The 13405-nt window shown below is 44.2% G+C and overlaps 1 protein-coding gene across 3 annotated transcripts; it reads left to right on the plus strand.

Moving 5' to 3' along the window:
* The first annotated feature begins 11 nt into the window (after window positions 1-11).
* On the plus strand, window positions 12-9070 carry Imp4 (IMP U3 small nucleolar ribonucleoprotein 4). Of its 3 annotated transcripts, none has more exons than XM_069989457.1 (9): window positions 12-237; window positions 365-568; window positions 664-772; window positions 5292-5375; window positions 5848-5957; window positions 6038-6170; window positions 6253-6595; window positions 6710-6783; window positions 6872-9070. In XM_069989457.1, the coding sequence occupies exons 2-9, from the start codon at window positions 566-568 to the stop codon at window positions 6982-6984; spliced, it is 969 nt and encodes a 322-aa protein (XP_069845558.1). In that variant the 5' UTR covers window positions 12-237; window positions 365-565; the 3' UTR covers window positions 6985-9070. The 3 variants fall into 3 exon arrangements, with proteins under 3 accessions (XP_069845558.1, XP_069845557.1, XP_069845559.1); XM_069989458.1 differs by having other exon boundaries at window positions 227-568; window positions 6253-6407; window positions 6501-6595; XM_069989456.1 differs by having other exon boundaries at window positions 12-568.
* The last annotated feature ends 4335 nt before the right edge of the window (window positions 9071-13405 follow it).

A 13405-nucleotide genomic window follows, 5' to 3' on the forward strand; every position in this document is an offset into this window, starting at 1 on the left:
GGCCAACGGTTGCCAGGCCCGGGGTTAGCGCTAACGGCCGGGCCGCCACGGAGCAGCGCGGAGTGGCTGCCCCGAGAAGCCGGCCGGCCTGGCTGTGTGCGAGGGCCGGAGGTAGCTTCGAGGCACTCGGAGAACCCGCCCCTCCACCGCGGTGGCGCTGGAGGAAGCGCAGCTGTATGGCAGCCATTGCGATTGGGGAGCGGCGGCTTTACGTGTAGCTCTTGAAGGGGTCCGGAGGTAACGACCGCTTCCACGGAGCCGTCGTGATGGCTGTTCTGGCAGCTCATTACGTTAACCTTGGACTTCCCGAACTCGGGTAGTCCGTGGTGAAGCCGCGGCGAACGTCTCAGTCTTCTCGTTTCAGCCGCCTCGGGGGATGCGACTCGCCACTCGGCCACGCCCTCGGTTATTCGCCATCTTAACTTCGGGCTAGGTGGGCCGCCGTGGACGCCCGTGAAGCCTTCGGCGGCCCTCTTGGTTGAGGGCGGAAGTGATCCCTCCGTGGCGCACGCTCTGCTCACAGGTTGCCTCGGACCCACGTGGAAGCGGCCCTCAGGAAGGAAAGATGGTAGGGACGGGGTCGGGCCTCCGGTCCCAGCGTGGGGGTCGGTGCGGGGATGGGTGTAGGGCTCCGGGGCGGGTAGCCATGGTCCTGTTTTCCAGCTGCGCCGCGAAGCCCGCCTGCGTCGCGAGTACCTGTACCGGAAGGCGCGCGAGGAGGCGCAGCGAGCCGCCCAGGAGAAAAAGGAGAAAGTGCGGCGAGCGCTCGAAGGTAGGTCCCGGGCGCCCGCGATCCGAGGCTCACGGTTCAAGGCCAGCCCGAGCAGATTGGGCCTTGACTGTATCTCCAGTTACTCAGCAAAAAGCAGGGCTTGCTGGTGTGGTTCAGGAGATAGGACCGACCGGCTTTGAGCAAAACAGCCTCAGGCATCCAGGCACCGGAAGCGCACGCCTATAATCCCAGCAACCCCCCTCCCCCGCCCCCCAGGCTGAGATCCGAGGATCACAGTTCAAAGCCATCCCCAGGCACGTCCAGGAGACTTCCAGTTAACCAGGAAGAAGCCGGAAATGGAGCTGTGGCTTAGCTTGATGGAGTGCTGGCCTTGAGCAAAAGACCTCAGGATAGTGCTCAGGCCCTGAGTTCAAGCCCCACGACCAGCATGCATAAATAAACGAACAAATGAATTGAATCAGAATGTGTTGGTATAGTTGACCATCTTTGCAGTGTTTCTTTGTCTGTTAGGACTTCCTACCAGATTTTGCTCCATTTTTTTTTTTTTTTTTTTTTGTCGGTATTGTTCGTGGGGCCTGAACTCTGGGCCTGGGCGCTGTCCCTCAGCTCTTCAGCTCAAGGCTAGCACTCTACCACTTGAGCTACAGCGCCACTTCCGGCTTTTTCTGCTTATGTGGTGCTGAGGAATCGAACCCAGGGCCTCATGCATGCAAGGCAAGCACTCTACCACTGAGCCACCTTCCCAGCCCCCCTACTAGATTTTGAATGCTCTTTATATTGCCTCAGTTTCCAAGTATTACAGACTGCTTGCTAATTTTGTTTACCCTGTGCCTCTTTGCGAATTTTAGAACTTCACTGTCTTATGTACCCCACCCTATGTATGATCTTGTGCTTGGTCTTGCTAGCTTATGAAGTTTAAAAGAAAAATTGGTTTTTTAAGCACTGTAATGATTTCCTTGCACTTTTTTTTTTTTTTTTGGCCGGTTGTGGGGCCTGAACTCTGGGTCTGGGCACTGTCCCTTAGCTCTTCAGCTAAAGGCTAGCGTTCTACCACTTGAGCCACAGTGCCACTTCTTTTTTTTTCTGCTTATTGGTGCTGAGGAATCAAACCCAGGGCCTCATGCATGCGAGGAAAGCACTGTATCACTGAGCCACCTTCCCAGCCCTTCCTTGCACTTGTAAACTTAATTCTTTGTACAGCTTAATTTCATATTGAGAAAGGAGTTCTAATTTTGCTTTTTTTTCACCATTCCATTGGCAATGTTGACAAAAAATCCTGTGTTGCACATGATTGGAAATGCCGTATTTACTATTGGCTCTTCTGAGTGTGTAACTTTATTTCCTAGCTGATTGTACATTTATCCAGTATCTTTGGTTAAAATTCACTTTGAAGTTACCAATTAAACATAGACTACAAGCACGTTTAGTATGTATAACTATCTGAGTTAAGAAGCATGCTAAGCACTTGTGACTCATCCTGTCTTAAGAAATGGAAAAATGACTAATACATTAAAATTTAAGAATGCTTTCTCCAACTTACCTTATCCTCTATATTGAGTATGTTTTTTTTAATGAATTATTTGTTTGCCATTCTTTGTGCTTACATTACACCACTTTGTATCTCTAAATCATAATTGTTTGAGTTTTAGTTCTAAAGGCAGTAATAGATAGCATGTGTTGTTTTTGCAGTTGTTTGGTTTGGGTGTTTGTGGGGTTTTTTTTTCCAGTGGGGGTGGTTGTGCTTCATTGGTGTCTCAAAAATCATTTGAATCAAATATCCTCAGTACATTATTGAACTCTATGCAATATAGCATTCTTGAGGGCATTTATGTTTTGTCTTCTATAGTGGAAAGCAACTATGTACTCATGGAAAACAAAGGTCTTAGGTAGTTAGGAAGAGTACTGACTGTTCTAGGTCATAAGAGAGCATGGAAGGTTCACCAGGCTACTTACCTTGAGTTCTTTATTCCAGAGTAACAGCCTTGCTCTTAAAACCTTCGACCTACAGCCAGCTGACGCCGAGCACCTCAAAGTATTTGGTGCATCTTGAGTAGCAACTTACCAATTTAAAGAGTTTCAGTTAACTGGTCTATTTTCCTACATACAGAGCAGTCGGTTGTTTCATGTTTTTTGTTTTTAAATAGTTGTATAAAGGAGTTTCAGTTCAAGCCAAATAAGTTTAAATGAATCTTGATCAATGTCACCCCTTCCATTGTTCTCTTTCATCTTTCCTAAAACCGTCTATACTCTCAAGTTACAAAGCTCAACTTAATTACATAATGTGCATTGAATATAATTATTTTGTCCACTGGCCCCTCCTCTTATCATTTCGCTGTGCCCACACACACATACACTCCACACATAAAAGCTGTTTCAGTGCCCTGGTATTGATTTTGTTGAACCATTTGTTAGTTGTTGAGAGGAGTTATAACATTGGAATCCTCCTTGAAGTATGCTATCTTTAAGTCAATCTGTTAGTGTATATATGTGTATAGGCTTTATAATTTATATGTATTTGTATATAGTATATAATTATTTAGATCTAACTTCTACATATGAGAGAGAACATGGCACCTGTTGTTTCTCTGAGTCTGACTTCACATTACATTTTTTCTAGGTCTATACATTTCCTTGTATATGGCATACTATTCTTTCTGATAGATAAATAAAACTCCAATTATTTATTTATTTATTTATTTATTTATTTATTTATTTATTTATTTATTGCCAGTCCAGGAGCTTGAACTATGGGCCTGGGCACTGTCCCTGAGCTCCTTTTGCTCAAAGCTAGCACTGGTAATACTTGAGCCACCACACCACTTGCAGCTTTTTCTGTGATTAATTGGAAAGCAGCTATGCTCACCACTACCACCAGTGCTCCTTTTCTGTGACTAATTGGAAATAAGAGGCTCTCTCTCACTCTCTCTTTCTCTCCCACTCTCTCCCTCTCTCCCTCCCTTCCCCCTCCTCTCCTCCCTTCTCCTTCCCTTCCCCCCCCCCTCTCTCTCTCTCTCTCTCTCTCTCTCTCTCTCTCTCTGCAGTCTCTCCTGCCCACGCTGGCTTTAAACCACAATCCTCAGATCTGAGCCTCCTGAGTAGGTAGGATTATAGGCTTGAGCCACCATCCTGGGCTTCCACATTTTCTTAACCCACTCATCCATTGTAGGTTATCTGGGCTGTTTCCATAACTTGGCTATTATGAATAGTGCAGCATTGAGCATGGATATGCAAGTGCCTTTACTGTATCCTGACTTGTAGTATTCTAGAAAAATGAGATTAGATGCCCAAGAGTGATATTGCTAGATCATTCAGTGGTATGTTTAGTTTTTTGAACAGTCTCCAAACCACCTTCTGAAGTGATTACACTAAATTCCATTCCCACCAGTAGTGTGATGGGGTTCCTTTTTTCCCCACATCTCTGCCAGCATTTGTTGTTGTTCCTATTTATGATGACCAATCTTCCTGGGCTGAGGTGGAATCTCAGTGTTGTTTTGACTTGCATTTACTTTATGGCTATAAGTGTTGGGCATATGTGTTTATTAGCTCTGTTTGTGTGTGTGTGTGTGTGTGTGTGTGTGTGAGAGAGAGAGAGAGAGAGAGAGAGAGAATTGGAACTTGAACTCAGGTACTGGGTGTTGTCCCTGAGCTTTTCTGCTCCAGGCTAGCACTCTGCTACTTGAGCCACAGCTACAGGTCCAGTGTTTTGATGGTTAATTGGAAATAGAGCCCTGTCCTCACTGGCTTTGAACCACAGTCCTCAGATCTCAGTCTGCTGAGAGACTGAGGTAGCTAGGAGTACAGGCATGAGCTACTGGCATCTGCTTTTATTGGCCATTTTTACTTCTTCTATCTTATTTATTTTTGTTGCTGGTTATGGGACTTGAACTCTGGGCCTGGGCGCTGTCCCTCAGCTCTTCAGCTCGAGGCTAAGCCTCTTACCACTAGAGTCACAGAGCCACTTTCGGCTTTTTTGCTTATGTGGTGCTGAGGAATCGAACCCAGGGCCTCATGCATGCAAGGCAAACACTCTACCACTGAGCCACCTTTCATTTTTACTTCTTCTGAGAACTATCTATTTAGACATACAGAGCAGTCTATGTTTTTTTTTGTCCCAGGGCTTGAACTTAGGGCCTGGGCCCTGTCCCTGAGCCTCCTTGTGCTCAAGGCTAGCACTTTTAAAAAGAAAAAAACAAAAACAAAACATCAACAACAAAAACTTTGTGCTGCTACATCTCAAACCCATAGCTTCACAGATGCTAGGCAAGTACTTTACTACAGAACTGTACCTGCAGCCCTATTTAAATTTTTGTCTAGCCATAAAAGTAAGACATATTTGTGATTTAAAAACAGTTTTTAGAAAATGAAGTCTGTAACCATGAGTTGACACATAGAAGTTAGTAGTCAGACTGGTTTGTCACTTCTCTTACCTTTCAATAATCATCTACTTAGACAGAGTGTGTCTTCCCATTGAATTTGTACAGGCTGTTAGCTCATAGACTGTTACATAAGTTGAAAACTCTTTGCTTATGTCTCACCTCCTCTGTCTTTTTGCATACAGAAAACCGTCTAATTCCCACTGAGTTACGCCGGGAGGCCCTGGCCCTACAAGGGTCCTTGGAATTTGATGATGCTGGTGGTGAAGGTAACTATACCATGTAGCCATCCCCTACACTGAAGTGACTTCTCTGCCCATACGTTTTCATGTCTTTCTCTGGGGATGCCAGGCTCTTCCAGGAAAGTGTTCCCAGCAGCTTCTAGAAGTGTTCCCACATGCCCTTGTGTGTATGTAAATGGCAGCACAGGGGTGTTCACTGAGAGTTCCCAGTTGCACAGCACACTGGCATTCCATTATTCTCCTTTTCTTCTTGAATTTTCTTCATCAGTGGAATATCTGTCTACCAGGGCTGGACAGTGTCCTAACTTCTGGTCCTAGCAGATTAGCCTTAAAAACAGAAAATCTCCATTCCCCAATTGTGCCTGTACTTCATATCCAGTGGGCTAGTGCCTACCTGGTTGGCCATCATGGATATAATGCATTTCTGTCAAACTGTTGTCCTCAATTTAGCATTTCAACCTCAAGATAATAGTGCAATCTTGCCTCATGCTCCTGACAGGTGTGACCAGCCATGTAGATGATGAGTATCGATGGGCAGGAGTTGAGGATCCCAAAATCATGATTACTACTTCTCGAGACCCCAGTTCCCGCCTGAAGATGTTTGCAAAGGTAGCAGTGGGCATGGAGTGGGGGGAGCTGCCGGAGGCCGGTGGCTCCAATCCTGATGGGACACTATGGTCCATGTGTAGGAATTGAAGCTGGTGTTCCCAGGTGCCCAGCGCATGAACCGAGGCCGACATGAAGTGGGGGCACTGGTGCGAGCCTGCAAAGCCAATGGGGTCACTGACCTCTTGGTTGTCCATGAGCATCGAGGCACACCTGGTGAGTCTGATGGAAGGGAAGAGGGACTGGAGATGGTCTGAAAGTAGATGGGTTCTCTTACAGATCTGCCTTGCTCCCACAGTGGGACTTATTGTCAGCCACCTACCTTTTGGCCCTACGGCTTATTTCACACTATGCAATGTGGTCATGCGACATGATATCCCCGACCTGGGCACCATGTCAGAAGCTAAGCCTCACCTCATCACACACGGTTTTACCTCCCGGCTAGGAAAGCGAGTAAGTCTTAGGGCTTGGGTGGGGGAGGGACAGAAGGGAAAGAGGACTGGGGGGCAGGCCTGGCATCTGCTACTCTACTTCCTTGTACACCAGGTCTCTGACATCCTTCGTTACCTATTTCCTGTGCCCAAAGATGATAGCCACCGAGTTATAACTTTTGCAAACCAGGATGACTACATCTCCTTTAGGTGGGTCTGTGGATTTTGCCTGGGAGGGTATCATGATATTCGTGTCTCTTGTGTTTCTGTGGCTAACTTATAGCTGCTCCCAACTCACAACCCTGCCTGGCTTCCTCTCCACAGGCACCACACCTACAAGAAAAAGGACCACCGAAATGTGGAGCTGACTGAAGTAGGGCCACGCTTTGAGCTAAAGTGTGAGTTTGGAGGTTTATCCTGCCCCTCTGGGAGGTATGGAAAGGGAGGCTGCTGTGCAAATCTTGATCCCCTGTCCCTTCTTTCCAGTATATATGATTCGCCTGGGCACACTAGAACAAGAGGCCATGGCAGATGTGGAATGGCGCTGGCACCCATATACCAACACAGCACGCAAGAGGGTCTTCCTGAGCACTGAGTGAGCCCACTGGCCAATCAAGATTTGGACTTGAAAATTGGGAGTTTTAGGGCACTGTTACAGGCCTACTGGACCCAAATTGGAGATCAGAGGGATGTGAATTAATACTCTGTCACCTGCCTATCTCTGACTAATCAGAAGGGTCCATTTTCAGGCCAAACCCATCCTTGGCTGGGGAACCTGATGTCTGTATCCTGGTGGTATCTATTTGAGGGTTAACAATTTTTTCTGAATCTAGCATAATAAACATTGTTGTATAATCCCAGAGCTCCAGAAGCCGAGGCAGTAGAATCAAATGGTGACTTCCAGATTACCTAGTGAGACTATCTCAAAACAAAATAAACCAGAAATTTAAAAACACCATTATACCCATTGGAAAATTTAGTGTGGCTATGTCCTTGGGATTCCTGCATTGTAAGCACTCATTGGGATGGATACAGATAATACAGTGAGACTGTGTCACCAGCTTCATGCCAATTTCATGTGAGTTAGCTTGACTTGGAGGAGCTCACATTGTAAACCTCCTCTCCTTTGACTATCAAGAAATGGCAGTAATGGGCCATCCATCATGCTTGTTTCTAGAGTTACCATCTTCATGGGTTATCTACATTAGATAGGGAGAGCTAATGCAACTAAGGAAGGTGGGATCTTCTCCCCAGCCACTCCCAGCTTATCCCCTCTCTATGTCCACAAATGCAGTAAATTTCATGGTTTTATGTGAGTAGTTGTTAAGATGCTGAAGAATGCACTCAGGTTTTCTTACAGGAGTTTTTTTTTTTTTTATGATTGTATAGAAAACATGACTGTTCTCCCTTCCTCCCCCACCCCCAAGATTTTTGTTTGTTTAGGGTTCTTTTTTTGGGGGGGGGTCCATTCGTGGGGCCTGAACTCTGGGCCTGGGCACTATCCCTCAGCTCTTCAGCTCAAGGCTAGCGCTCTACCACTTGAGCCACAGCGCCACTTCTGGCTTTTTTCTTCTTGCTTATGTGGTGCTGAGGAATCGAACCCAGGGCCTCAGGCACGTAAGGCAAGCGCTGTACCACTGAGCCACCTTCCCAGCCCTGCACTCAGGTTTTCTAAAGGCAACATTCACAAGAAATCCATGCACAGGTAGGAGGATCTGTGAGGGAATAGAAGCAGAACAGGTCTGTGCATATTATCTGAAAGCTGAATGACGGTATATGGTAGCAGAGATCACCTGGAGACTTATGCAGAGATCTTGAGGTCCATTAAGAGAAGGCTTGAAAAAGAGGACAGGGGCCCTGATTAGGACAGAATTCTTACAAGAGCCAAAAAAGATCTGGGACTTAGACCCACAAGTGAGTCCAATTCTTGCTGTAGGGCCTATGCTTTACTTCATGAAGTTTTTTAATGCAGGATGCCAATAGCTCACACCTATAATCCTAGCTACCCAGGAGGCTAAGATCTGAGGATCATGGCTCAAAGCTAGCCTGTGCAGGAAGGTCTGGAAGTGGCACTGTGGTTCAAGTGATAGAGCACTTGCTTTGGGCTGAAGAACTCAGGGACAGCATCCAGATCCAGAATTCAAGACCCACGACCGACAAAAAAAATTTTCTTAATGAGTGAATTTGGGAATTGCAAAACAGAACAGAATCATGAAATGTCCTGTGTTAATTCTTATGGTTGCCATAACAAATTATTATGGATGAGGTGGTTTAAAAGTTTCATCTGCTCACACCTGAAATCTGAATACACTCGAGGCTGAAATTTAAGGAGGATCTTGGTTTGAAACCAGCCCAGGCAGAAAATTCCCCCCAAACTATCTCCAGTTAACTGGCAAAAATGCCAAACTGGAGGCATGGTTTAAGTGATAGGCCAGCCATGCAAATCAAGAGCCAGAGCAGAAGGCCCTGAGCTCAAGCCTCAGAATAAGCAAAAAGATATAAAATTCTGTTTCTGGAGGCCGTAGTTCAAGGTAAAGGTATTTTTCAGTTCCTTCCAAAGGCTGGGGTTGGGCATGGGGATTCATTACTTGCTCTCCAGCTTCTCGTGGTTGTATGTTACTGTGTCCTTATAATTTCAGCCAATTAAAACATCTATTGTTTATTTTTCATATAAAAATGCTTTAATTGGGATCATGATCTAGGGTGATCTCTTCATTTCAAGATTCTTAAGTTATAGCTTCAGAGACCCTTTGTTCAACTACATGCTTATTCACAGCCTCCAACAATAGGGTATGCTATAACTTTTGGAGGTGTGTTCTGCATGATCTTTAACCTTTGGGGCTCCATTCTGCCCATACCACTCCAAGCCAACTGAAGCCTTTTACAAGGACATCCCTTGCTGTCTCCCTAACCATTACAATTTCCCTAAAGCCACGTGTATATGCAGTGGTGGTTTTGTTTTGCTTTTAAGAGGCAGTCTCACTATGTTGCCCAGGCTGATTCTGAGCTGGGTTTAAATGATCTTTTTGTTTCAACCTCTCAAGTAGCTGAGACTACAGGTATTGCTTTGTTTTACATAGAAAGCACAGAAATTGATTTAACAGCAGGTCTTAACACTGAGGAATCAACTCACAGCCATACATACACAGATAAGAAGCAAGATGGGAATAGATGATTTTGTGCACAAGTATCTATAGCTAATTCTCAGGTGTCAGGATTCTTATCAATATTCAGGAATATAGTGAGGTGGAGAGATCCAAGCAAGAAGCATATCAACCACCTAAATAAGCAATATTAAGTTTTTAAGAAAGGGCTATTAATCTTGGGTGAAATTATGGCTTAAACATGGGTTTTAAAAATACCTTAATTCTCGACATGCTGAAGTATTTGAGTAGGAAATACTCACTAGTTGCTTCAAATTAACAGTAAGGAAAATGTAACAAGCAAAATGCAAGTGACAGACGTAGTAAGTTCAGGTGTTTTTATCCACTAGTGTTAAAGAGTTATTTATAAAAATTGAGCTGAGCGCTGGTGGCTCACAACTGTAATCCTAGCTACTCAGGAGGCTGAGATCTGAGGATCGCGGTTCAAAGCCAGCCTGGGCAGGAAAGTCAGTGAGACTCTATCTCAAATAAACCACCAGAAAACCAGAAGTGGCACTGTGGCTCAAGTGGTAGAGCACTATCCTTGAACTGAAGAGCAGTGCCCAGGCCCAGAGTTCAATTCCCACAACCGACCAAAAAAAAAAAAAAAAGATTAAAAGTAATTTTAAGTGCTTTACCTTGTAATAAAAATAGCTTTTCTATTTTTGCTTTAAATCATTAAAAAATTTCAAAAAAGTTCTATATGGAGATAAACTGGCCAGTTAGTGGTAGATAGAAACCAACCTGTAATTTGGGCCTAGTTATGATAAACCTATTCCATGTTTATGTTGGAAAATTTTAGAAGCAAGAATATATTAACTACCCCTCAAAAAGGTAAAAACTTAAACAATGTGAATGAAGTGTAGGCAGAGAGGCATGTTTCACAGAACAGGCTTCTGTGAATGACTGTCTTGTCCTAGAGATACTGCTAGTAAAATTTCTGGTCCAAGGGGTTACCCAGGTTCAAGACTTTTTTTTTTCTTTTTCTCTTTTTTTTGTTTTGTTTTGGTGCTAGTCCTGGGGCTTAACCTAAGGGCCTAGACCCTGTCTCTAAGCTGCTTTTTGCTCATTGCTAGGCTAGTGTTCTACCGCTTGAGCCACAGTACCACTTCCTGCTTTTTTTGAGTAGTTTATTGGAGATAAAAATCTCACAGATTGGGCTGGGAAGGTGGCTCGGTAGAGTGCTTGCCTTGCATGCATGAGGCCCTGGGTTTGATTCTTCAGCACCACATAAGCAGAAAAAGCTGGAAGTGGCTCTGTGGCTCAAGTGGTAGAGCGCTAGCCTTGAGCTGAACAGAGCTGAGGGACAGAGTTCAGGCCCCATGACTAACAAAAACAAAAACAAAAAAAGATTTTGCAGCCTGGTTTACCTTCAAATTGTGATCCTCAGATCTCAGCCTCTGAGTACCTAGGATCACAGGTGGGAGGCACCCGTGCCTTGGCAGGTTTAAGACTTTTTTTTGGTACATAATCCACATTAGCTAAAGCTCTGTCAGACCTGCACTAATTTTGTAGTTGTGAGACTTAACTGCATGAGAGCTACCTATATAGAGAAAGACCACTGATTTTAGTGAGTTAACTTTATAACAAGGCACTAAGTTCTCATGTCAGTTCTAATAAGTGCTATCTTTTAGGTCCTATTAAGTTCTCTAGGGAGGTTTAAGGCAATACTTAATAACTGATAGCTTGTAGCTGGGCCTAGGCGCTATATCTGATCTCTTCAGCTCAAGGCAAGCGTTCTACCACTTGAACCACAGCGCCACTTCTGGTTTTCTGGTGCCCAGGCTGTCTTTGAAACGTGAGCCTGGGGTTTTAGGTAACCACTAGGGTGCTAGAATATATACCAAGATTTTATTTGTAAATTAGGCACAATAAGATCAACAAAAGTTATAATAAAAGAATATGAAGGAAGTGACGCTGTGGCTCAAGCAGTAGAGTGCTCGCCTTGAGCGCAGGGACAGCGCCCAACCCAGAGTTCAAGCCCGACGACCAACAAAATAAATAAATAAAGAATATGAATATTGTTTTATTCTCCCATAATGTCACATTGTACTATACATTTGCTGATAGCAGTTACATTATTTTTCAATCTGAGAGGGTCATGTTTTGCACACCATTCTGGACTTTCCATCTTTCCATCTTTAACTAGGATGCCTTGATTTATATAACCTTACCTGGTGCATGAGGATTTGCCTGACTGAGACAAGATTGTTTCTTGTTCATATGACCACAAACATTGCTTCAGGAACACCATCAAAAATAGTACTGTGTGTACTTATGCAAGTATATCTGATCAATGAATACCTACAGGTGGGAATCGTGCCTTTAAAATAATAGAGTTGTGTCTGTTTCTAGGACCATTATCAGTAGTTGTGAGTGCCTGCTCACATGTAGGCATCATCAAACTTAACCTATGCCAACCTCTAGGGACCAGATGTTTCCCTTCACAAATCTGTGTTTAATTGCAGTAGGTTTTGTGCTCTTTTCATATATTTATTGACCACTTCAAATATTGTGCAAATGTTTTTGACTGCTCACTTTCTCTATAGAAATTATCTCTATACAGATTAACTGCTTTAAACTGCAAGCATAAAAGAACATAGATGAGCCATTTTCAATGACCACCTATCCTGTTGCATTTGAACCTCACCTGCTCCCTATATCCATTCCGCCACTTCATAATTTTTTTCTATATTTATCTCTCAAAGATAACTTTAAAGCAAAAATACTACCATTATCACACTTCAAATTAAATTAGCTGGGCACTGGTGGCTCATGCCTGTAATCCTAGCTACTCAGGAGGCTGAGATCTGAGGATCGCAGTTCAAAGCCAGCCTGGGCAAGAACGACTCATCACCAATTCACCAGAAAACCAGAAGTGATTCTGTGGATCTGGTGGCAGAGTGCTCCCTTGAGCTGAAGAGCTCTGGGATAGTGCCCAGGCCAAAGTACAAGCCTCACAACCAACAAAAAAAAATTATCAAAGTATTCCTTTAAGTCATAAAATACCTAGGGTTTCACTTATAGTATATTGAAGTAGGTTCCAAATTAAGTTCACTCATTGCAAATGGTTAGCAGGTTTTTTAATAACTTTCATTTACTTATTTATTTTTTGGGTCCGGTCGTGGGGCCTGTAGTCTGGGCCTGGGCGCTGTCCCTCAGCTCTTCAGCTCAAGGCTAGCGCTCTACCACTTGAGCCACAGCGCCATTTCCGGCTTTTTTCTTTTTGCTTATGTGGTGCTGAGGAATCGAACTCAGGGACTCAGGCATGCAAGGCAAGTGCTCTACCACTGAGCCACCTTCCCAGCCCTTTAATAACTTTTAAACTTTTATTTAAGGTATATATATATATATATATATATATGGTTCACAGACATTGTGGTAATCCTAGCTGTGAGGAGGGAGTCTGAGGTAGGAAGGTCTTACATTTGAAGGCAGCCTTTGCAAAATTACAAGATGCTATCTCAAAAAAGAAGCTATGGTTCATTGGGCGTTTTTTGTTTTTTTGGTCATGGGGCTTTGAACTCTGGACCTGGGCGCTGTCCCTCAGCTCAAGGCAAGCGCTCTATCACTTGGTTTTCTAGTAGTTTATTGCAGATAATAGTCTCATGGACTTTCCTGCCTGGACTGGCTTTGAACCATGATCCTCAGATCTCAGCCTCCTGAGTAGCTAGGATTACAGGTGTCAGCCACCTGTACCCGGCTTCATTGTTGTTTTCAAATCATACCAAGGATGTGCAACAATTCACCACAATTTTAATTTAAACCATTTTTGTCCCCTCCAACTACAACCCTAGTCCAAGGCAACCATTAATAATCTAATTTTAGCCTGTACAGACTTGCAAATTCCTATTCTGAACATTTTATAAGTGGAATG

The sequence above is a fragment of the Dipodomys merriami genome, unplaced genomic scaffold, assembly GCF_024711535.1.
Source record: "Dipodomys merriami isolate MVZ:Mamm:240054 unplaced genomic scaffold, mDipMer1.0.p SCAF_38, whole genome shotgun sequence".
Lineage (NCBI taxonomy): Eukaryota > Metazoa > Chordata > Mammalia > Rodentia > Heteromyidae > Dipodomys > Dipodomys merriami.